This window comes from Leptonychotes weddellii, chromosome 3 (assembly GCF_054177405.1).
Source record: "Leptonychotes weddellii isolate Sample4059 chromosome 3, ASM5417740v2, whole genome shotgun sequence".
Taxonomy (NCBI): domain Eukaryota; kingdom Metazoa; phylum Chordata; class Mammalia; order Carnivora; family Phocidae; genus Leptonychotes; species Leptonychotes weddellii.
In genome coordinates, this window is record NC_138371.1 from 23418462 (window position 1) to 23444906 (window position 26445).

Sequence of the window (26445 nt, forward strand, 5' to 3'; positions counted from 1 at the left end):
AGAATGAGCAAAATTAGTGTAATCTTAATATTCTGGAACCATACCTAGCAAAGCAACAAAAAATTAGAAAAACTTGTGTCTAATAGGTTTTTTTTTTTTTTCTAATAGGTTTCATACAAGAAGAAAGAAAGTATTGGTGATGTTCAAATACATAAATATTAAGAGACAGCCTATGCCATGCTTTCAGGATACAGAATTTTACTAGACACAGATTCGTCCACGATGCAGTGCTTTTGTATTGATTCTAAAGTGCTTTTTGGATGAACTTTGAAAGCCATTTGCTGAGTGCGGGATTTTGTAGGCTTGGGTTTGTCAATAAATGTGTTTTGCTGTAATTAATAACTATATGTTCTTGCACCTGTGGGGAAGATGAAGGATCTTTCTAATTTCCCATTCAGCAATAAACACGAGCAACTGTCTGCATGATTCCTCTTTTGATTTTAGCTGCCAACAGCTTGGAATTCTTTGAGTCCAGCTAACTCTACATTCCCTCATTAGCTGGTGTCCCCATTTATTTTTCTGACTAAATGGGTAGAGAAGTCATTTTGTTTAGCTCATTCAAATCTGTTGAGAAAGATACCAGCAAATCAACACCTGTCACTTTTCAGTAAATACTAAGAGGAACTGGGGCTTTGTAGCAGATTTGCCTTGGCAAGAAATAAAATTCTCGAGGATTGCAGTAAATGACTGGATTCTATGAAACTGCCATCTCCTCTCTTGAAGTAGGGAATGAGCATCAGTCTATTATGGACGTAATTAATCCAAGTCACTTATAAAACAATAAAATTTAATTATGGATTCTTAAAAGCTGAGAACCCACCAATTATTGTTAATAGGCTTTTTCTTGACCATAGCTAGTGAGTTAAATTTATGGAGGCTATTTTTCCAACAGTTAACTTTTTAAAAATATTTTATTTTTAGATAATGTAGCTTTGGTATAACATTGCTTTATAGTGAGATCAAATAAATCCATTGATTTCAGGGTAGTTTCTATATTTTGGAAAACAATTAGTTAAGAACTAAATTCCTGAATGGGTCTCTATATAATTGACATTCTCTGCACCTTCAAGAACTTCAATCTTTATTACCTGTTAAGAAAAGTATTTCCCTCTCATCTCTGAACAACTGGATCTCTGTCTTTACATTGATTTTTAGGTACTTCTGTGCTTGAGAGCACAAACATGGCAAAACATTTCAAAATTCATTCTGATTTTGTCAGATCCTAGAGTAGGTCAACTGTTGCTTGTGAATGAGACCTTCATCCCTTGAAATTGTGTTAAAGGACATTATGGATTTAATGATGCTTCTATCCACAAAGAGTTAAGCTGTCCCTAGAAATCAGTGGTCTATTCTTAAAAAGTAATTATAAGAACGAATATTTATTGAATTTTTGCTCTGTGCCCAGTACTTTTCTATAACAGTCTACATGGATTGTCTTATTTACCTGCAGTACAATTCTATAAACAAGGTACTATTACTCCTCTTTACCAATGAGAAAACTGAAGCAAAAGGAGTCTTTAGATAGCTTGCCCCAAGTCATGCAGCAAGTCAGTGGTGGGGACAGACTTCAAATCCAAGAAATACAGATTTTAATCATTACACACACCAGTACTCTCACTTGATCAGAGGGTAGAGACTGTGTACACATACGCATGCTCTCATTTCTTTAAAGCCTATCTTGTGCTTACCATTGCAAAGCACTGTGATCAATACCATAAAATCCTATATGTGTGCATAGTACATGTAGGTGCCTCTTTGGTAGATCACATCCAGAGTAGTTCTTGTCAAGCAGAAACATTGTCTGCTCCTGGTTCTAGCCATCCAGCATTTCTGAACTTCCTGCCTGTCTTTTCTAAACCTCATCGAAATAGATCTTTCTAGCAGAGATTCTCTGTTTTGCTTTTGAGTCAGTCAAAATGACTATCATTACAGACCTTGACCCCAGGTGACTTTAAAATACCACCTAGTCTTCAATAACAAAATATTATTTTGCACTGTGGGAGACCTAGGTATATCTTCAAATAAGAAAATGTTGTTCATACATTGCTGATGAGATTTGCACTATGAATCACTAGTGTTTACAGCTGTGATGGTAACTGTGCACATACATTTTCAGGCTCTTAGATCAATTGAAAATATTTGCAAATTATCTAATTGGAGTTAGGGGTGTGTGATTAATTAAATATGGCTGTGAATTCTTTGCTACTCCATCAGTTGAGAGGTGGAGTTTAATTCCTCCCCTCCTGGAATCTGAGCTGGTCTTAGGGATATATTTGCCAATTTCAATGCAGAGGAAGTAACATTCTGAGAATTCCAAGGATAGGTCATACGAAGACTTGCAGCTTCAATTTAGGTCTTTCAAAATCCTTACTTTGGGGGAAGCCAACTGCCATGTAAGGAGTTCAACTGCCCTGACACCATCACATTGGAGACAGATGTAAGCATTCTGGTCAACAGTCTCAGCTGGGTCCATGTTTCCAGTCATCCTTTTCAAGTCACTGTACATGTGAGTGAAGCCATCTTGAACCTTCAAAATCAGCCCAACTACCAGTTGAATACACAAAATGACCTCACCAATGCCACAAAAGCAGAGGACTCATACAAGTCTGATCCAAATTTCAAACCTACATAATTAGGAGATAGGATAAAATAGTGTTTTAAGCCACTAAGTTTTGGGGGTAGTTTGCTATGCACAATGGATTACCACAAAAGAGTATGACATCTGGTTCTGCCACAGGGAATCAAGCCTGACATTCTGATTCAATCATCACAGAGTCCTACACACCCCAGCCTAAAGAATTCATTTCATGGGGTGCCTGGGTGGCTCAGTTGGTTAAGCGACTGCCTTCGGCTCAGGTCATGATCCTGGAGTCCCGGGATCGAGTCCCACATCGGGCTCCCTGCTCAGCAGGGGGTCTGCTTCTCCCTCTGACCCTCTTCCCTCTCGTGCTCTCTGTCTCTCATTCTCTCTCTCAAATAAATAAATAAACTCTTTAAAAAAAAAAAAGAATTCATTTCACATTTATAAGCAGATTTTACTTCCATATTGGGATCCAGCTAAATAAGCAAGGACCTCTGACTCTCCCCTATACCTGGCCCCTCAGAGTACACTTCCAATGTAGGAAAAAGTCCATGCAAGTTGGCTGCTCCCCTAGCAGACTTCTGTATCCTCTGGGTCCACTGAAAGGCACCAGTTCCCACAGATTTGACTTTATCTCATGGTTTCATGAACATGTTTACAAGGACCCAAAAATCAGTTCATGTGACTATATAGGTATTCAGACAAAATCCAGTTCTTCCATCTGTTTGTCCAGTTCTCCTCCCCTCTGTCTTAACTCCTTTGATCTCCCCTTGCTCTTGTTTACTCTCTCCCCTGCAGCTCCATCTCCTTCTCAGACTCACTGTTCTTCTCTACCTCCTCCCTTGTTTGTATATGAATTGAGCAGTCACTTTCCCTCTCTTCACATGTGTAAATTAGGGATGCCAGGAGCATTATGGTAAGATAACATAATTTAAATGCTATTATAGCACTGGCTGGATAAAGAGTAAGTGCTCAAAATGTGTTCACCATGATTAATAGATTACTATTATCTTTCAGCCTAAAATAGTAGTGTCCTTGCCAGACAACTCATGCCAATATGCACCTGTCTAACTACCAACTACAACCTGCCATCACTCCTTCCCATAAAAATCTACATTCCATTTGGGCTCATTCATGACCAGACCATCTCTACCATAATCAAAATCTTCAAGTCAAAGTAACCACACTGCCCAGAAAATCACAGCATTGTCACAATGTGAAGAAGTATAAAGTCCAACCCCATCATACGTAGAAATTGTCTGCCAAACTGTCACTGAGGCCATTCAAAAATCCCAACTTGTACAACTAAATTATTCTTTATAATTGTAAGGTTTTGTTCAATATAATTATGTTATTTCTGACAGTTACATCAAAATTATTTTAAAGTGGGGTAATCTGATCTTGCAGAACATTGAAACTTGCTATGTTAGTCCATGTAGGATAATACAGTACTGAAATACATTTTCTTACATAACAAACAAGAAAAATAACAATTTGTAATTTTATCTTCCTAGAATATGGTTTTTTTTTTTTTCATTCAGGGATTTCTAAACACTTTAGTATATGTGCTGCCGAAGCGAGCACGGGATTTCTAAACATTTTAACAATGAATGAATTTCACTTTTAAACTGCTACGAGGTCAGTGATAACTATTGGAATGTCTCATTTTAGGGACTTTTGTTTCCCCCGGAATATGATAGATATTTAATGAGATATGACCTTACCCATGGACTGATCTCTTTCCAGTCTTTAAAACTGATTATACAACTGCCTGCTAGACATCTCCATTTGGATGTTCCATAAAAATAACAACAATAATAATGGCTAATACCATAGCACTTACTCTGTACCCAGCACTTTCAAAGTACCTCATTTATATTTTTTCAATCTACATATCACAACAACCCTTTGGGTAGATAGATATTCTTTTTTCCATTTTTACTGAGGAAACCGAGGTACAGAAAATTTAAATAACCTGCTCAAAATAACACAGCTACTGAGTGTCAGAGCCTGGAGTCAAACCCAAAAAAAAACTCACTCCAGAGTCTGGCTTTTAGTCACTGGCTGTAAACCATTTCCATTCTGTTTCTCACAGACCCTTGAAACTCAAATGCCTGAAACAGAACATAACGTTTTCAACCATAAACCTGTTCTAACTCATGGGTTCACCTGTGCCAAAAACATCACATGACCTCTCTCACCTATTTGCCTAGGCAACGACATGGAGCTCTAAATGTGAGTACCCTCCACGCTCACCCAGACTCATCATGACAGTTTTTCCTTCCAAACACATTATTCCTCAAATTGGTTTCTCTTTCCTAGTCTAGTCCAAGGAATCCCGCCCCCCCCGCTCCCGCTCTCTCCCTCCCTCTCTTTCTACCTCCCTCCTTTCTCCTGGATCACTGCAATAGCCTGCCTCCAATCCTGGTGCATTCAATCTATTCTTTATTCTTCAGTCAACCTGAGTTTTCCAAAAATGCAAAAGTATGTCACCCTCTAACTTAAAACACTTCAACAGCTTCCTATTATCCTTAGTCAAGTGGTTCTTATGACTTAGTCTGTGCTATTTCCCTAGCCTCACCATCAACCCTGGACTCACTGCTCCAGTCAGACTCCACTTCCTTCAATTCTTCAAACGCAGTATGTTTTCCTTGCCTCAGGGTCTTCATGCACCTTGTTTCCACTGAGCATCTGCACTATAGAATACACCACACTTCTTCACCCAGCAAATTCTTAGGTATCCCTTGGGTTTCAGGTTAGATGTTACTTCCTTGTGGAAGCCTGCCCTTACCTGCCCCAGGCATGTGTTTAAATGGCTCCTAAACTTCTCTTACTACAGCATGAATTAGGCTCTATTATAATAGTTTTTTTAAAAACCCTCTGCATTCACCACTAAACCATAAGCTTCACAAGTCCAAAACTGTTCTATTTCATTTAACATAGCTACTCAAAAATATTGTGAAATTAATGAATAAAGTTTGACACAAAAAGGCTGAAGAGAAGTGATAGATAGTATACACAAGCAACTACATACTCCTAAATTAAAATATCTATTTTCTACCCCAAAAAATAGATTTGCACAAATATTCTGTGTGAAATAGTCTATAATAGGAAGTTAAAAAGAACTAAAAGGAATGGTAAGTGACCATGAACTAACTATCATAGAGAAAGAATAAATGAAGGCCAGATAAATATAACTTTTGAAGCTCAATAAATAAGTTTTATTTAATATCGTGGGCATGGAGATATACACAAACTTTCATAAGATTACTGAAACAAGAAGTAAGATTGAAGATAATTATTTTGATCTGTGATAGTCTTGAAGAGAAAGTAGACTGAAGATTCAGGAAATTAAGGTTGATAGGTGTTCCCTTTACAACCTGCTCCAGCCTCCTAAATACATGAAGAGCAACATTAAGTCTGGAGGCCAGTGGATACCGGACAAGGTCCCCGTAGCCAAGAGAGGAAAAGGGAACCCCTAAATTAAGAGAAGACAGGACCACAATCATTCTGATCAAAAACTTCTTACCATTATTATTTTTTTAGGATCAAAACATTGTGGATTCAAGTTTTGAACGTCTACTATCATTTAGGTTCCCGAAGTGTAAGTCAGTAAGACAATATCTCTCTGCTTTCTGTAGGCTCCACCTTCTGCAGCACCAGAGACTCATGATTGGCCCTCAGCTCTAGGTTCAGGTTAAAGAAAAAGGATGCTGAGATGATCTGGAATTATTTATAATGGGGTAACTTCAATGGATCAAAGAAAACTATCACTGAGTAACACCAACCCCGTCTTACGGACATTAGTACAGACGGACATTTAGTTACTATATGTGACCGAAAAATTCGTGTGGTTCATGTACTTCTGAGAATATCTGCTTAAAACCAGCCTTCCATGGAGATTAGCATGGTAAAACTCCAAGAGAGTTTTACCATTCCCTGATGGTTCAGTCTACACAGTACCATCTGTTGGCGTTCAGAAGTCAATGGGAAACTCAGGTCCACAGATTTCAACAGAACCAGGTGCCAGAGTTAGTAAGTTACTTCCTAAGCAAACAGGACCTCACACAGTACCCCAAGGCAGGTAATGATACAATTAGCACAACCTGATTTTTTGTTCTGGAGGCCTCCAATGTTGGGGAGGGTCAATTCAGTGTTGTTTTATCTTATTCTGATACAATAAATAAAGTATGAGCCTAATTTACATCAAATACTTATGCCTCAAGGTTTAAAAAATCTCTAAACTCCTATTCATTCATATTTTAACTGCAACACCACCATCTTTCCCCAGAGACTCCCTATATATTGGAATTGAGTCGGAAAGAAAGTATATCAAACCTGGCAAAGAATATGACATTATGTCCTCATTTTAATTAGAAAATATATTTTTAAAAAGGATCCATATGTAAATCCTCTTGGAGAGATTAAAATAAATGTTACAATCTAATTAAATTATTTCATATAAATTTCACTTGCAGCTTTCTATATGGAAATTTGTAAAGAGTTATGGAAAACACTTAGCAGAGTATTTCTGTTATGCTAAGACCTCAAAGCCCTGCCATATTTCATCCTTAAGGATCTTTCATAGGGAGGTAGAAAGGAGACTATGAAAGAGATTGTCAAATGCCCTTAAGTTTCAGAAAGGAAAATACAGTCATCTAGACACTGGCCATTAGAATGTTTATTAATAAAATATGTACATTTTTTCAAGTTATTTCTCTTCTTTAATAACATGTTTTGAGCTTGTTGGATTCTCTCCCCTTTCTGCATGTTGATATCTTGTCTGTCTTCCTTATGGCTGCCAACGGCACCAAGCTTTGTGTGGGAATTTGTCATTTGGAGACACAGCATCTTTGACTCTTTTGTGAGACTGCTGGTGTTGCTTCCTTTGATAAACAAAAGCCCTTTTCTGTGGTTTGTGTGGTTCTTCTAGGGTCGGCCTTAAAGAAATAATTAGCTAGGCTGGTAGTTTCAGGAGAGAGAAAGTGGACCTTTAATGCTACCAGAAAAATCTATTTTTTGTTTCGGTCAACAACCAATAGGTTTTTTTGAGTGGCTACAAGTCCTTTATAAAATCAAAGTTGTCAAGACTCAAAAAATAATCTTTAAGCAACAAGAAGCATGCACAAATGGTGCTAATTTTGACTTGCTGAGGTTTTTTTCTCCCCATTACCGCATTGATCTCAACAGCTGTAGGTACTTAAACTCTCTTTCTGGAAAACCTTGCACCCTACATTATGCGCAAAAGAAGTAGGGACGATTATTGCTGATTTTTCACAGAGCCCTGGGAGCCACTCAGGAGGAGGATAGACATTCTTCCCCCTGCCACATTACCTTCACGCTCACCAGTCACACCAGCTTCTCATAAAATAGCACAGTAAGATTCATTAGGAAAGATGGAATTTTTATGTATAAGAACAAAGCGAAAAGAAACGGTAAGAGAAAGAAGGGAAAGAAAGTTGAGCTAGTCTCTTTCAAGCTAAGGGTGCCTCAAATGATATGTAATGAAAGGTCTTTGTGGATTTGACTGGGTGTGTGTGAGCATTTATGGCACCTGTGGCTGTGGGTCCACACCAGCAGTCATGTGGTAATACTGGTGTGTAATTACAGAGCACTTAACTGCATTCAGCCATGGTTTGCTTCTCTGATAATTTCCACTTTCATTGTTCAAGAGGCTGCGGACACTCGTAGAAGCTGAGGTTCAAGTACCTGCAGCTGTTGAGATAACGGAATGTTGTAGGCTGTTTTTAAAAGTTTCCAGTAGGAATGCTGTTTAAGAGGGAAGTTTGACGGAGGTACAGGTAAAATATTCTACTTACCTTTCCAAAGCCATAAAATCTTAAATCTATAAACGGATCAGTCTTTATTCCTCTTCTTCATTTCACAAGCTGGCTGAGCTCCTTTTCTCCCCAGCCAGTAGCGCGGTCTTGATTCCTTTACATGCTATTAAATTCTCGGTATGGAAAAAGCTACTTCGATGATCTATTCAGCTCCACAGACATAGTCCCATGTTGTCTGTCTGCACTTGTGATATATAACAGATTCAGACATTTAAAAAACGCGTTAACCTGTTTATATGAAAGAAGAAAATGTTCCAAAAGGACAAAACCTGGCCAAATGTGAACACAAATCTGCTTCCATTTCCTTGCATTTCCTTCTGCCAACCAAAGCTCCTGAATGCATTTTCATTTGTGTTTAAAGTATTAAGTTTGAAACATTACAAAACAGAAAGATAACAAAAACAAAAATTAATGTAATTTCATATCAACACAAGGGAGAGAATATATATTTTGTCTTCCATTTTCCAAAGACCCTTTATTTCACCAAAAAAAAAAATATGGACTTTATTTAGGAATAATGCTGCTTGATTCATTACTATTATTCTTTCTTTTTTTAAGATTTTATTTTATTTATTTATTTGAGAGAGAGAAAGAGCACAAAGTGGTAGGGTCAGAGGGAGAAGCAGACTCCCTGCTGAGCAGGGAGCCCGATGTGGGACTCAATCCCGGGACTCCGGGACCATGACCTGAGCCTAAGGCAGTCGCTTAACCAGCGGAGCCACCCAGGCGCCCTCATTACTATTATTCTTCTCATTTTATTGTATTTTACAAATTGTCTGTTCAAATTAATATAGAAATTAAGAACCTTTATTAAATTCCCACAATACAAAACTTAACTATTGTTTCCAATGTCTGGTAGTTTCAGTGAGCAACACTGTCTCAAACTATGAGTTACATTTCTAAATTGCTCACTAGCAGCCTAATTACTTCTGGTTGAAGTGTACCTTTTCCCTTCCTCTGTGTGCGTGTGTTTAGATAGAAACAGATGAAGATGATGGATGGATGGATACATACATACATACATACATAATACACAAATGTTAAAGTAATAATAGGGGTGCCTAGCTGGCTCAGCCAATAAAGTTTACAACTCTTGACCTCAAGGTCATGAGTTCAAGCTCCATGTTGGATGTAGAGCTTATTTAAAAAAAAAAGTAAGTGAGAAAAAGTAAATAGGGTAAAATATTACCAATAGGTAAATCTGGGTAAAGAGAGTACAATTTTTATTTTTGCAATTTTTTAAGTCCAAAATTATTTACAAACAAAGTTTTAAAAATTTACATGTGGCTTACACACATACAACCAAGATTCTGGCCTCAACTTCTGACTCTTGCCCTCTTTCTCCACACATACCCCGAGCTCATCATGCAAATTACTTGTAATTTCCTCCAATGGACGTCCTGTTTCGTTTACCTGGGGAATTATGACATGATGTTCCAGATAACATATGAGGCCATCTCCCCAGAAAAGCCTTTCCCTGCTCTTTACAGGCAAGTTAAGTCTTTCTTCTTTGTGAGAAATGTATTTACTTTACATGTTTGTCTTCATTATAAGACAAAAAAAAAAGTGAGACTGCGCTGGGTGTGACCTTGGTCATGTCACTTTACTTTTGTATGCCTCTGTTTATTTATAATATGGAGATGACAGCACCTACTCTTAGGGCTATTTAGAGGATTAAGTGGGTTAAATCATGTAGTGTTTAGAGTGGCCTGAGGAATAGTAGGTGCTCCATGATGTTAGTTATTATGGGGGTGTGATGGTGATAAGTGGTACGGTATCAGAAAAGCACTAGAATGATAGGAGGGAACACGGTATATCCTACACCAACCATTGCAGAAACTTACTAAATATTTTCAGGTGAGTGCATGAATGGATGGATGCTCAGGGAGTACATTAATATTAAAGGGAAGAAGTAATGAAGGTTTCAACCACAGTGGTAACAAGGAGAGAAGGAGAAAACGAATTTGCAAAGCCTTCATGTAAACCTGTATCAAGTGGTAATCCCTTGACTATGGGGTGAGAGGGAAAGGATACACAGTATTACGCCATCATTATCTTAGGACCTTCACGAAGCCCCATTTTAGGTGGTATTTCTGGGATATGATTACACTGGGACCTTTAGCACTATCTCCACCAGGCGATACGGATCAGCTTCTGAGAGGGTCAAGTACGTCTCTGTGTTATGCAAGACATTTGTTTAAAAGTTTATTATATCTATGTGGCGATCTTTAGTCAGTGTGTGGTTGTATATATTTGAAAGGATTCAGATCAAAGACAATATATAACCATATAACAACATAATAAATTTTAATGAGACTTATAAACAAGGTGAGGGAACAAGAAAAAAAAAAGAAAAATGTAACAGCCTAGGTGTCATTATTTTTAACATTAATTTGCTCATTTATATCCTATATGGCTTTTAGAGAAAAAGTGACATAATCCTGGCTCAAAACCGTGTTTCATCAGAGAAGTGAACTGATTTTGTTAAATCAGTTAAATAGAAGTTAAGAATATAATAAAATAAAATAAATGCAAGAATACAAATATATCGCCTCTTAATAGCATTTTATTTAAAAGTTTACAATTAGAGCACTTGTAATACACAAAATGTTTAAAAGTTACACAGGCTGCCTGTAGGAAGGACTTTTCTTGTAGGCAGAAGGAATGGGGACCTTGTGTTTAAAATGTGTGGAATTCATAGCGCAATATGGGGCTCAGTAAATCAACAGAATCCATAATCTGAAGGGAGTGGACATAACTTCCAAGTTATTCCAAAGTTGCCGGGGGTGGGGTAGAGGTGGAGAGAGATGGTATCAATCTGAAGATTTCACTTGGCTCTGGTTTAAAATCCAAAGGAAAACAAGAACAGAAAACCACCTCAGCAGTATCTGCTATCTTCTGACATACTCCAAAACACAAAACTGCAAACCAGTGTCCTCTGAAGAAATCCATACTTTAAAGACCTCTGCCACTTCTCAAAGTCAGTACTATGAAAAGGAATAGGAATATTCCTGGGTGAGCCAGATAATTGAGCATAATTATCAAAAAGATGCATTACACAAACATCATTACGAAGGGGTTCATAAATTAAATTCATATTTCGTTTTAACAAATTTTTTTAGTATTCTGACTTGTTAAAATGTCCTGTGTGGCAGATGCTACTTAAAAGCAATGACAATAGTGTATTGAAAGTATGTATGGGAATAGTTCAGAAAATAGAGCAGCGACATTTTCTACCTTGATCATCATTCATCAGCACCATAAAATGTTAGCTGCAAAGAGGCACATAGGTAAGCTTGCCCCACCAAAAATAAGGCATTAGAAAATAGATGAATTCTCATGTAGAACAAGTTATTTAGGAAGAAGTTTAAGCAAGGTTTGTAAAAAGTGACGGACAACAATTTGTGAAAGAAAAGAACATTTAGGCATAACCAAGTAAACTGAAAATAGTTTGGTGTCAGTATTTGTCTCTATGGAAGACGGCTGGGAGTCCGTTCCTTTAGATCCAGTGTGGCTTGGGTTGATTTCAGCTGGAGCTGGGTGTTTATGCTCTATGCCATTTTCCCAGCACTGAACTGCCTGTAGTGGAAAAGACTCTTGGAGTCCACGTTGCGGGATTTCTGCACAGCTTCAGCAAAAAGTTTGGTCACCTGAAAATGTAAGGGTGGGAATCTTAGTGACTCACATGCCACGAAAGTGAGTATTTAATGAAGCAGGAGTGAAAGGTCAGTTTCTGCTCCTAATTTCCAAAGGGACATGTGATGAAAGACACAAAAATTTTTATTTATTCGGGACTTTCTCCTGTATTTCAGACCTTACCATGAATAAGCTAATCCCTGCCCCTCAACTCCCCCAGGGATTAAAACCGACTCGGGGGAAAAAAAATATGATGGGTAGAAAGTTACTGAGTCTTGAAGTACAGTTCTTCTCCGTGATAAATTTGGTGGGTCATGTCCAAGTGGAACTAAGCATACCTCAGGTGATCATTTTCTGTGAATTGGACAAGTGCTTGCACTGTGTCTGGATCTTCAATTATCATTAACCTGTTGCTCTTTTATGGTGCCTTTCATTTAGAAACAATAGAATAAAAGTTTGTATCTTTATTCCATGCCACACCACACTTTTTATTTAAAAGATAATAGTATGGCTAATGAGAGCATGGCTATCCGTGGCTTTTGATTATTTCAATTGCTTGATCACCAGTTGTCTCAGTTAGGCCATGACCTACCCTAAAAGCACCATTATTTTAGATTCTATTTAAAAATTCTTCTCCATTCTGAATGTTACAAGAAGGGGAGAAGAGGGATGTGCATATGCTGATGAATACTCTTAAGGGTGACACAGAAATAAAAACCTGCACGTAGCTGTCTTTAAGGAAAAGAACATACCTGGAAATTAGTGAGGAGAGCAATTCCACTGTCAACAGCTGTCCTCCGAATCACATAATTATCATGGACAAACTTAGTGTTGTTATTGGGGAGGTTAATCACCAGGTCAATGCTGCCATCTCTAATCAATCTGGAAGAACAATCAAAATAAACAAAAGTTTGTAAGTGGCAATGTATATTTTATAATTAGTTTTCAAAATACTAAAGTAATTATTCTCTTACGCCACTCAAGTCAATGCCATACTGAGTTGACTGCCACTTGCCCTCCTCTATTCCTAAATAGATGTTCAAATTATACTCATTTGGGGGTTATAATTTTTTATTGTGTTCTTGAAAGAATTCTGGTGAAAGTCTAACTAATTAAATGGAAAGATTTTTCTTTCTCAAATGCTTCATCTATCCATAGAAGAATTGGTAATTTGATAGGTATTTACTTATTTTACAAGGAGGTTTTCTCCAGTATTGAAGTCCATTCCACCTTCATACTCCCAACTCCCAGATTAACTTTACCTCACTGCCTGCTTCCCAGTGCCTCCAGCTAATGGTGTGAGAACACAGGTCACCTGATTTTGAAATAAATCACTTCACATTCTGTTGCTGGGCTGCTATAGGTACTAGGAGACATTTAAATGTCAAAAACATGAAGTAATGCTAATTGTTGTTTTACAAAGTCCTAACCAAGCGCTTATAGCTTCAGTGGAAGTCTACTAAGGTCTGAACAATTTGCCCTTCTTTTATTAATTTGATAATGATTTATAGGTTGCCTTCTTGAGAGCCCTAACAAATGGTAGCCATTTAATAGACTGTAATATCCTAGAACAACTGAGAATTATCTCTTATGTACCTAGGCCATATATTTCTATAAGTGTCGATGTAATGTAGTCCCTAAAGACTCACATAGTGCACTAAAATAATATGTCTTACCAAATCTAATGACGACACAGCCTGAGGCATAATAACCAACCAGATCAGAGAATAGTAAATCAGGTAATTCAATGGCATTACCCTACCACTCACCACAGTCTCCTGCATATAGCAAGTGCTCAATAAATTGGACTGATTTATTGACACACAACCTCAGTGAAATGCAGCAGGTCAATCTTATATTTGATATACACATCTATATACAATATAAGCTTGATGTAAAATATAAAGTGCTGCATTACATTCTTCATGTCTCTCTCATCACTGGTGTCCATCCAGAAAAGCATCCTTACTAGAAAATATCTTGAAAGATGCTATGTATCACCACGTAGACATATGGCATTATATGTTATAGTAACAGAATGGTTCATGAGAATGAAATTTTACAATAAATAATTCAGATGAATAAATCCACAGATTTATTCATCTGAAATGGCTAAGAGGACTTTTAGAAGACTTGCAATAGGGTAAGGTGAAGTATTCACATCATACTAGTTCCCGAAGTTAATCCTCTATCTGTAGGAGGATAGAACTCTGCCCAGTTCTTACTTTCTGATGGAAGAGAGGCTGGGATTCTGTCCTTCCTGAGAGGGCCATGCCACTGGGGTGGCAGGGACATTGTTGGCATTGAGCCAGTCTGACGTGGCTTCCGTGGCAAAGAGCTGCATTTAAAATGGAAAAGTCAGTTACTGTATCACAGGGAAGGCTTTCATGGAGCAAAGAAACCTACTGGGACACATCCATCATTTAAAACATGAAGTATAAGAAAGTGGTGTATATGAGAAGCAATAATATCATGAATAGAGATTTGGACTCTCTGTCCCAAGTCATGGGCACTTTAAGTATTTTTAAAATATTCTAAGGAACAATTTAATGACCTCAACTGTAACTGCTTTTGTAGAAGAAAAAAATAAAGAAATATTCATGGCTGAGGATTCATTGTTATCAAATCAACAAAGCCCCATGACCACAGGCCCACTCTGAGCCTTTGGAATCATCTTGTTTTACTGAACCGGGCTTTGCATGGAGGTATTTGTGGCAAAGAAGTTTTGCCTATAACTGCAACAGCTGGAAACTATGACTTCATATGGAAACAAGGAAAGGAAAAAGGAAAAATATACTGGAAACGCATTGGACCTTTGTCCCAAATCCACGTAAACTAAACTTTCTAAGTTTTTAGCTGGCAACTCCTGTGGAGCTTATGGTACCTTTGTTAAAACTAGTCTTTCTAATAATTTTATTCTATTGAAGTTTTTAAACTAATCACGTTAGTTAAATCTTTCAAGTTGAAAGGATATATTTTGAGGTATTTCATTCCTTAAGATTCATTAATATTCTCTTTTGTGAATAGATCTCAATGCTTATAGAAAACGACTTGAAAAAAATTAATATCACATACCTTGAAGCCTTCATTGTGTAATTGTTCAGCCACACCAAGGAATCTGGGACGGAATGATTGCTGAAATTAGAATTTGACAAAATTCACTTTCTAGATACACTGCTTTTCATTTAGTCACATGCAATATGATTATTTACTCACACCATCATCCAAGGCAATGCCATATGTTGCCAGGTGCTTTAGATTCAAAGGTGACAAGTTCAATCCTTTACTCCTCCTATAAGTAAGTACGAGTTCTTACTTATTTCTCTGATATAGATAAGATTACACCCACATTGTCTTGCTCTCTACAGTCTGACTTTTCACCTTGGGCTCAAATTCCTTTACTCTCTACTTAATCCACTTTGTCTGCAGATTAAGATCCACCTCAGTCCTACAGGGATCCTTCCCCAGGTCAGGGAGAATTTAAAGACACCTGGGGTAGGAGTCCAACACCAGCTCAGCCTTGCTAATTGTTCTGCCTGCTCAACCGGCTGACTTCTAACTTGGTCCTGCTCTTAGGAGACTGGGCCCTGTCCTAGCAGCTTGTGCAAACCTCCCTTCAATAAGTCAACCATTTTGGACTCAATTTTGCATTAACTTTAAAGTGAAGAGTAAAAGAATGGGCTCTGGAGTCACTAAGCTGCCTTTGAGATCCTGGCATTACCATTCATTTTTAGTGTGTCCTTAGAAAAGTTAATGTCTTTGAGTCTCCATTTCTTCCTTTTTAAAACTGCAGTGAGCATAGTAGTGTATCTATTTCTTGGGACTCTACAATAAACTGTGTGACCTTGAGCAACTTACTTAACCTCTCTGTGATGTACTTTCCTCATCTGTTAAATGGAAATAGTAACAGTGTCTGTGTCAACAGGTCCTTGTGAGTATTTAATGAGTTAATTCATGAGTAAGCATTACTTAAGTGTCCATATAGGAACTTAGTCCATTAATAGTTGTTGTACAAGGTTACTTGTCCATTAATAGTTCTCATTAAGTATTCATTGTTATTATTAAGATGTTTTTTTCTTCAGCCTCCCAGAGGCTAGATTCCTGTCCCTGCACCATAGTTTCCAAGCCTGGCTTCGTCTACTGACTGTCATACTTCAAATACAAGCCAACTTCCTCTTCACATATATTTTACTTCCAGACAAGATTCCCTCATGTTCCATCTCACCATTCAGATATGTTCTTAGAGCCCATCGTTGTGAACTTCCTAGAGTCTCAGCTGGACCCATCTGGTTTCCAGGTCCTGCTTTCCCTGGACTCCTACACATTGTCACCAGAGTTCTTCCATTCTGAACTTACCCCCTTCCTGTGACCACAAGCCAGTATTTGCAAGACAGTGGTCACGGTGAGAGAAAAAAAGGCTAAGTGGCCTACCCAAAAGTCAGTCCCTTACCTTGACCTCATTAACTTGAATGTTTGAGTAACTGAGCTAAATAGAATATGAATATCATACACAGTTAAAAACATATCTATTCTGCCTTTTGGCTGAACATTTTGGCTGTTTTCCCTTGTAAAAAGTTTATAAACAGATGAAATAATTTGGTTACTTCAGTAAATGTTTTATAATCTATTTAGAAACCATATTAGTAACAGCTAAAAAAAAATCAAGGAGATGATCTTATTTCAGAATCTTGGAGAAACCAAGAATTGCGATAATAAAACATATCAAGATCCTTGCACAATTTTGATAATGTTCAGCCCATAAAACCTCCTAATATTTACTTGCAGAGGCTTTCTGAGAACAGATCTAAATCCTAGGAAAAGACTCCAAAGACTATGTTCAAATATAAAATTCTTTCAGATTCAGGCCATCTCAATCCCAGAACTGCAGTTTTATGAGAGGAAATTATTGGCAAATAGAAAAGATAAATGCAACTTGATGAATCTCAGCTAAGGCGGGCTCAGGGGTTATTCATGGACAGTCTTCTAGAACACAAATTGTAACCATGCCCAGGATAGTAGCTTTCCATTCCTGCTTAGGAAGAAATGGAAACAGGAAGAAATGGGCCTTAGGTGCAAGAAGCTCATGGCTAGACATAAAAAAGGAAATAAATAAGTATAAAATCAGAGTAACTCAGTGACATTAGGGTAATTTAATGAGGCATATGGCAGTCTCCTTAAGAATAGGTTAGGCAGAAGAAGAGGACAATGACTTTTCAAGTTTGATTCTACTTGGAAAGCAAGGGACTGAATTAGATGCCATTTTAGGTCTCTTCACATTTTAAGGTTCCTTGAAATGTAGTAAATATGCATGAAATATTCTAAATGAACTTCTTAATTTTGTCAAATCTCCCTGATTTGGAACAATACACTGCAACCTTCTGCTAAACACAAGACAGACTTAAGTAAGCACCAGAGCACAGTAGAAGATGCAACATAAAGTTGTCCAACCACTTATTTATTAACTGATGTATTATATATTGAACAAACTATTCTCAATTTCTTAAATTTTCCCCTAGCAAAATGTCACTAATAATATATGGCCATGTGATAACATAACATTGAAACCATTTTCTAAAATATCATTTCGGGGCACCTGGGTGGCAAAGTTGATTAAGCGTCCAACTCTTGGTTTCAGCTCAGATCATGATCTCAGGGTTGTGGCACTGAGCCCTGTGTAGTGCTCTGTGCTCAGCTCAGAGTCTGCTTGAGATTCTCTCTCTCCCTCTCCCACTGCCCCTCCCCCCTCAAAACTCTCTCTCTAAAATAAATAAATAAATCTTTAAAAAATATATCCTTTCACAAGCACAGTGGTCCTCAAAATGTGGTTCCCCAGGAAATCAGCATCACCTGGGAACATGTTTTAAAATATAAAAGTTAAGGGGCACCTGGGTAGCTCAGTCAGTTAAGCATCTATTTGCCTTTGGCTCAGGTCATGATCCCAGGGTCCTGGGATCAAGCCCGCATCAGTCTCCCTGCTCAACGGGGAGCCTGCTTCTCCCTCTCCTCCCAGCTCCTGCTCTCTCTCGCTATCTCTGTCACTATCTCTCAAATAAATAAATAAAATCTTTTTTAAAAAGGTATAAATGTTTGGGTCCCACCTCAGATCTGTGGAATCAGGAACTCTGAGAGTGAATCCCAATAATCTGCATTTAACAAACCCTCCAGGTGATTCTGATGCACACTTAAGTTTAGGAGTAGGAGGGAAGAGGGACTAGGAGACCCATCCTTCACTCATTTTGTAATTTGAGGTGAAGATCCATTAACCTTGGCCAAAGTCACAATGAAAAAATGTTGAGGAAGGAGTACCAGAATGTAATTTTTTTCTTTGCTATTTTAAAGTAAAATAAGTCAGCAAGTCCTCTAAGACCTGCAGATACCAGTCAGAACCTCATTATGGAGCTGTTTCAATGCTGTCCCCCAAGTGGAAAAGATAAATATCCAACATGACAGTATTGGCAGTTCCCAGCCGGGGAACCACTCTGCCTTCTGGTCTGGGGTGTTGGCTTTCATAGCCACATTATAAACTTCTATCAAACATGTATTGAACACTTGTGACACATAAAACAGCCTCTCTACAAAAAGAAATTACAGCTGTCAGCTTGCATCTGAGTAGCCCCGGATTTAATAGCTGATTGAAAATACCTGGGTAAGAAACCATTTGTTACTAAAGGTGAAAAGTACAAGCTGATTTATTTCCTGGAAAATGTTTATAAGAAAGTCCTTTTAAAATGAAAAAAAATATATACATTTCCTCCAATTATCATTTTCACATTATTCCAACTTCTGGCTGCAGAACAGAAAGCCAAGTTAATATTGTGTGGTGCTGCGGACTCCGTAGGGACGTCTGCACCGACAACTCTATGGTTGTTCCTAATGATTCTGTACTGAAGATAAAAGGTTATTCATGTCACTTGGAGTTGTCTTTTTCAAATAAAATGCTTGCTTTGTGTTTCTGAGCAATGCTGAAGTGCAGATGTCAGGATGGTGCTCGCCACTCCACAAACATCGCTGAATAGCCCAATCAGAGGGGAAAAAACAGTGAGTGCTCTTGATGTGCTCTAGAGTAAATCATTTATTGTTAAAGGGTGTTCCAGATAACTTCAAAACAGGGCAGAGTGCCTACTCATAGCAACTAAAAATAAATCCTGATAGGATGAAAGGAGGCTGGAAATATTGCAGGGAAAACAAGGATGATTTTGTTGCCATATAAACCTACATTATGCCTTTCTTATGTTAGGATCTAGGCCTATGGAAGACCTCTTGTTAGAGACCCAGTGCATGTAAGAGTTGACAAGAATCCTTTGACAAAATCTAAATCTTGACTTTTTCCCCCCCTAAGTTCTAGTTATATACAATTGATGTTATGAATATTTCAAATTCCCCAGGTGATTTGTCCCATAGCATTTAACTTTGGGAGGGCAGAAACAGAGGGTCTGTGTGTATAAAGGAGTAGGGTGGGAAAGAGAAAAGAAAGAAAAGGTTAGGAAGACTACAGTATAACAAATTAGCATGTGTGTGCCCTCACACACACACACACACACACACACACACTCTCTATTTACTAAATGTTAAGAAGTGGCTGATACTTGCTAGTAATACATTACTATTTAAAATATGTGTTGGGCGCCTGGGTGGCTCAGTTGGTTAAGCGACTGCCTTCGGCTCAGGGCATGATCCTGGAGTCCTGGGATCGAGTCCCTCGTCAGGCTCCCTGCTCAGCAGGGAGTCTGCTTCTCCCTCTGACCTTCCCCCGGCTCATGCTCTCTCTTTCTGTCTCTCTCTCAAATAAATAAATAAAATCTTAAAAAGAAAAATATGTGTTAAACTACCGAAAATAAGAAAAAAATGTTTCCTGGCTCAGAGTCATTTTTACCTCTCCTCCGTAATTTCTCTTTTTCCCCAATTTTCTCTTGCAACCTGTTGTGAAAATGAATGAGTTAAGGTATCTTCAATTAAATCCTTGTGTTCATAGCACGAAGCTGGGTCAAGGTGGGGAGATAAAGTGAAAAGGCCTTTCCCTCAAATAAATGGGACAGGTCCTGACTATCCTCCTCACTTCTCTATGAAGGAATAATAAAGCAAATTAACTGCAGTGGTGCTGGTTACCAGCGCTCCTCTGTGCGTGGATTCTATGCGGCATCAGGCTAAATGAATGATTATCTTAAGAAATCAAAATGCAGTGGTGGATTTCTTTCTTAGAACTTCACTCAAGAACTCAACAAAATGTGTTCCTTTGTATTTACTGGCCTTAAAGCCCATTTATACATTAGCAGTCCTTTTTTTAGGTCATTCTCACTTCTGACTTTATATATTTGAATGAGTTTATGTGAATTATTCTGACCACGCTGAATCATGTTAAATAAAATGATTTTTTAAAAGTACAATGCATACTGAAATATGGAACCTTAATTACTTTGTCCACAGTTTCTAGGAAGCCTAGGTAAAAGGCTGGGGTTAGACTTGGTCCCATGCTATTCAAGAAGATACCCAGTGAGTTTTCTAGCTATTAATGCTCCAGTTAGTATATACTGTCATGTTGTTTGGTTAAATTTATGACGCGTTTTTAAAAGCCACTCTCAGTGAAAATCCACCAGATGGTGACAGAGAGGCTGTCCTTGAATGGCTGGGAGCAGCAGCTCTTCCTTGCCGCCCACACTGAGTAGGTCAGAAAGTGACTCTTGTCCATCTCCTGCTGATCAAATCTACCACAGCTACTAATATTTTATTAAATATAATTTTATATTAAACATTTCTCTATTTTTTTTTGAAGATTTTATTTATTTATTTGCCAGAGAGAGAGAGCACAAGCAGTTGGGAGTGGCAGGCAGAGGGAGAGGGAGAAGCAGGCTCCCCGCTGTGCAAGGAGCCCCATGCGGGACTCAATCCCAGGACCCTGGGATCATGACCTGAGCCAAAGGCAGATGCTCCACTGACTGAGCCACCCAGGCATCCCTTAAACATTTCTTTAAATATTCTTTTTAAACTTTGTAGTTACAATAGACACATATCTAAAGCCCTAACGTTGTGCACTTACACACAAGTAAAAAGTTCTTTGCAAGATCTAATGTAGCTGTTGCAATACTGATCTCTTTTAAAAAGAATGTACTGAAAGATAAAAACTTCGGTGGGCAGAACCTCATTCCTTTGAGAAAACTCTTTTTACCCTACAAAACCCTCTCTTTTTTTTCCACCCATAAAGCAAAAAATTCTGTTCACTGATGCCAAAATCACACAAATACTCCATAGGGATCGAATTAATTTGTGCTTAATATTTCCTGCAGCACTAGAACCAAACAAGGCAAAATTTTATATACATCACTGCCTTCTTAAACTGGTATTTTATGTTAGCACTATTACGATTAGTTGTGAAGACGGGGACTAAGGGCATGGACTCCTCTAAATGCCCCCAGGTCTCACATTAAACTTTAAGCCATAACTGGAAGTTGGGCAAATACTCTCACACTTATGACTTAATAGTACTTAATACTCATCTATAACATGATGAGACTCTCATATGGTGTGATGTGTCTCCAAACTGCCATTATGCTTCACAATTGCAAGTCATCTTGTTAGCCTCTGCTCTGTTCTCCATCTCCCTTTCAGCACCTTTATGAAGCAAAATTCCAAGTTGCTCTTTGCAGAAACTTCTCCAAAGCCACTACCCATCCAGTCTCCAGAGTCTAATTTGCTGATATTAAGACACCCTAATGAGATGGTATCTATAATAATCACCCACAGGCTTGAGAACACCTGGTACTGCTCTAATTATATTTTCATTGATTTTTATGTAACCATGCAGGGTTTGAGCTTATTAAAAGTATGGCAGGAGTGATATCTAAGACCATCTATTTTTTTTATAGGACCCAAGAATTACTAATCTTAAATGTAAGTGAATGACCAGGTGGTAAACATTTAGTATTTTTCAGGAAATTTACAAACAGAACAGTCTGTATATTCTTGCAATAATTATTCCAGGGAGTAATAAAAGTTTCCTGACTACCTTTTTGCCCTAAGATTTCTTTTTTTTTCCCAATGGAATCTACCTTTATTGATCATTAGTGTACCGACATAATATGTACATTTTTTCCCATTTTATTATGTTATGTTAATCACCAAACATTACATCATTAGTTTTTGATGTAGTGTTCCATGATTCATTGTTTGTATATAACAGCCAGTGCTCCATGCAGAACGTGCCCTCTTTAATACCCATCACCAGGCTAACCCATCCCCCCACCCCCCTCCCCTCTAGAACCCTCAGTTTGTTTTTCAGAGTCCATGGTCTCTCATGGTTCGTCTCTCCCTCTGATTCCCCCCCTTCATTCTTCCCCTCCTGCTATCTTCTTCTTCTTCTTTTTTTAATATATAATGTATTATTTGCTTCAGAGGTACAGATCTGTGATTCAACAGTTTGCACAGTTCACAGTGCTCACCATAGCACATACCCTCCCCAATGTCTATCACGAGCCACCCCATCCCTCCCACCCCCCACCACTCCAGCAACCCTCAGTTTGTTTCCTGAGATTAAGAATTCCTCATATCAGTGAGGTCATATGATACATGCCTTTCTCTGATTGACTTATTTCGCTCAGCATAATACCCTCCAGTTCCATCCACGTCGTTGCCCTAAGATTTCTATTTGATGTACAGTAATAAACCAATAATGTCCTTTTCATTGTATAAAGATATTCTCTTATAATTATTTCACTTTGCTTTGACTTAGAAGACTTACCACACAATGATATTCAAGAACCTCCCCAGTGTATTGTGGGCTGGGCTCTGCTAACTTTCTTAAAGCCCATTAAGCTACTTCCCTTCAAGAACTTTCAATCAGTCCTAGAGTGAGAAAATCCCTCAAGTAATGCCCATGTCTTCTTCAGCTTTGGATCTTTGACATTTACCAATGGTCCTCGACTTGAAAAAGTTCAACTTTATAATAGTGAAAGCTATACACATTCAGTACCAACCATCCTTCGAATTTCGACTGTTGATCTTTTCCCAGGCTAGCGATTCGCAGTAGGATACTCTGTTGCAATGTGGGCTAGTGGCAGCTCCCAGTCAGCCACACAAGCATGAGGCTAAACAACCCATACACTTAAAACCATTCTGCTTTTCACCTTCAGTACAGTATTCAGTAAACTGCATGAGGTATATAATACTTTATTATAAACAGGTTTTTGTCAGACGATTTTGCCCCACTGTTGGCTGACATAAAATATTCTGAGCACACTTTAGGTTGGCTACGCTAAGCCATGATGCTCGGTACGGTGGGTATATTAAGCGCATTTTTGGCTTCTGACATTTTCAACTTATGATAAGTTTATTGAGGCATCACTCCACCATAGGCTGTGGAAGTAGAAATTGAAATGTGAATGAATGAAGGTAAAGAAGGAAGGAACAGAGGTCAGGAAGGGATCATACAGCTTCAGCTGGGGATGTGTTGCGTTTGAGACAGCCAGATAGAGGTATCCAGCAGATGGTTGGAAATACGGGATGATGATGGATGAAGATAAAGGTGACAGTTATGGATAGGACAGTGGATACCACAGACATGAGCTGGCAAAGGGGAAAGTCAAGAGAGAGATGGAGACAGAGACAGAGAGAAAGAAGAGGTAAGACCCAACTTTATGGAAAACACACATTCAGGGGCTAAGGAGGAAGAACTAAGAGCAGAGCACATAGAAAAGATACAACCAAGAAATAGAAGAGATTCCTGTTTAAGGCATCCTAAATCCTTTTCAGAACAAATACCCTTTTCACTAGAGACTTTTTCTTTCTGCTTATTTATTCACTTATTTGTACTGATTGCTGCAATGGAAAAAGGCAAAACTCAGGGAACATAAAGAGAACAAACGTCCATTTTTTCTATTAGTTGCTGTTTTCTTTAGTGGAGCTTAAAACAGATCTCCCCTCTTTTATACCACAATTAAGGTCCTTTCCCAGCCACTCCTAGCATGTGCCCAGGGGCATGCATGCAACCACACACCAACTTACCTGGATTCCAATCAGGATGCCTTTCTGGGGTATCTTAAACCCTGTGGAAAGCATTGCTTTTAGGAAAGCTGTGTGAATACCTTCACCAAAGCAAGCCACCTGTTTAGAATAAATTAAAAAATAAAATAGAAGCAAATACTAGTCAACAGCTCTTACCGATAAACAAATACAAATGGAAAGCACTTTACTCATAGAGCCCTTTGCTAGATTTTATTGAGTTGCCCAAAGACCATGCAGTCTGAATCCTGGGATTAAAAAGCTGGCCAGGGCAGATGTATCTTATGTTTTTAATTAAGCATAATGAAAGAATAAGCAATTCTTTCTCTATCCAACAACACTCCGTGGAGCAACATAACTGGATTCTACTGTGAATTATTTGGATACAAATCACAGCTTCTGGTCCATAACAGGTAAGTTACCAAATGTTAATATGACTTAATGTTTAAATAATGGTATATGTTATGTATGCGATGCCACAGTGCGTGAATTCATGGGTCAGTAGCACAAATGCATGACTGCTGATCACTTGGGTAGGAGTCATTTTGTACAGCTTATGAGAGAGCTTTCTGAGAAATTCAAGAAGTCCAGGAAAATCTCAAGGACCTTTTTTTAAAAAAATCATTTTCATAAAATGAACCAAAATAGACTAGTTCTGAATACCACAGCCATATGTAAAAACAAACAAACAACAACAAAAAAAACCCATTCCAAACTACCATATAACATTGGGATATACAGAAGTTTCAGCTAGGGTAATTGTGCTACTAGATAACTACAAGTCAAATGGACCCCATAACTAGAGAGCAAGTGGTATATTTGAGCATGATGGGAATAGATTCTGCCACGCATATCATCATTTGGCACAGGTACAGAACCACCGTTATAGTAAATAACACTGATGGCTAAATTCATTCTTTAAGCAAATGACTCCCTTCTTGTGAAAGGGATGTTCTCATGATTATGACCTTCAGCCAACCACCAGTACATGCTGCTTTTCACTCTACAGCAAACTCTTTCTTTGGTCAATTAATGGCCAACTAAACTCAGTAATATCAACCTCAGTTAATGAAACCCAAATTCTACTGACAGGACCAGGCAATCCCATCATAAAAGCATATACAACAACACACAAGAGGTTTCAGCAGTTTTCTACAAGAAAACACAGAAAACAGTCAGATATTCAAGTAAGCTCAAGTCTAACATCCTTACCTTACCGCTAAGAAAATAAAACAGCCTTTACCTAGATCAAGAGGTAAAGGTTTATTCAATCCCACAAGCCATTTGGACACTGAAAATGTCTCTTCAAAGCATAACTGAGATTTCACCTAAGCTAGAATTATTATTCTGATTTCAGTTATGAAATAGACCTTGTAATATCACACTCAGTGACACCTGGAAGTATGACTCTAATAAGAGAAGAATTAACTCTATACTTCTGAAATAGATCACAACAAAGGTGAGCTGACCTTCTAAGTCTTTCATGTTTTCATAACAACTCCAATAATGTATGTCCGGAGGCAGAATGGACATAGGCAGTGAAAATAAGTTTACCACACTAGAGAAAACAGCACAAAGGAAAACAGATCTCTCCCTGATCTGAACCCTGAGTCTGCTGAAAACAGCCCTGCTACCAAGTGACTATGAGATCACGGTGAACCTGAAGAGCAGCTCCCTAAACAGCAGAGAACTATAATGCAGGCCCCTCATTTTAAAGCTAGGTTTTCTCACCTACTCAATTAAAAGCAGCGGCAAAGGAGCTAAGAGAAGGCAATCGTCAGTCCAAATACAAGTAAGATAGCCATTTATTCCTCACTGCCTGCCTTCCTGTCTCCCTTGACTTCTCATCACAGATGTTGCTTGTAACCAGGCAACCACATAAACATCACGTATTTATTGTAATTAAATATTTTCCCCTTTCAGGTGTTCCTTAATAGCAAGAGGAAACAATGATGCCTCACAGTCTGATGTTGCCACTCTGATGTGCACTGATGAGGATCTGAAGGTTGTATCTAGTAAGTCTGTCAAGGGCTGGGTGATTCATAAAATATCCTGACACTGACATGTACAGAACTTTCTAGAATCTGACAGCTCTCTACAAGAAACACAGTTCACATTCTTAAAGAAACCTTCAGCTGACAAGAGTCTCAACGCAAGTGAAGAGGGACATCCAGTGGCCAATTCCATTATAGGTTTTAGATAATCCCCAGGAGGTCCAAGTTGCTTTTGAAAGTTGTTTTGGGATTTTGCATTTATCTACAGATTCCACAATGTTTAGGTCCATGATCTTTCTAATGCTGTACAGTCATTCTACATATTGCTAGTAAAAATCCAATGATTTAATTTCATAGTAAAAAGAGGTTGAGGGGGGTGGGGGTGGGAAGTGCTGTCACAGAG

The 26445-nt window shown here is 38.3% G+C and overlaps 1 protein-coding gene across 1 annotated transcript in view; it reads right to left on the reverse strand.

Annotated features, from left to right (window-relative positions):
• Nucleotides 1-10969: 10969 nt before the first annotated feature.
• Nucleotides 10970-26445, reverse strand: part of CPS1 (carbamoyl-phosphate synthase 1) — a 171537-nt gene continuing 156061 nt past the window's right edge. Inside the window, exons 34-38 of the mRNA XM_081815309.1 lie at nt 24052-24150; nt 15133-15192; nt 14283-14395; nt 12810-12939; nt 10970-12071 (exon numbers count right to left, since the gene is read on the reverse strand). Of these exons, the coding sequence (XP_081671435.1) occupies nt 11973-12071; nt 12810-12939; nt 14283-14395; nt 15133-15192; nt 24052-24150 (501 nt within the window). The 3' untranslated portion in view covers nt 10970-11972. The remainder of the gene's footprint in view (nt 12072-12809; nt 12940-14282; nt 14396-15132; nt 15193-24051; nt 24151-26445) is intronic.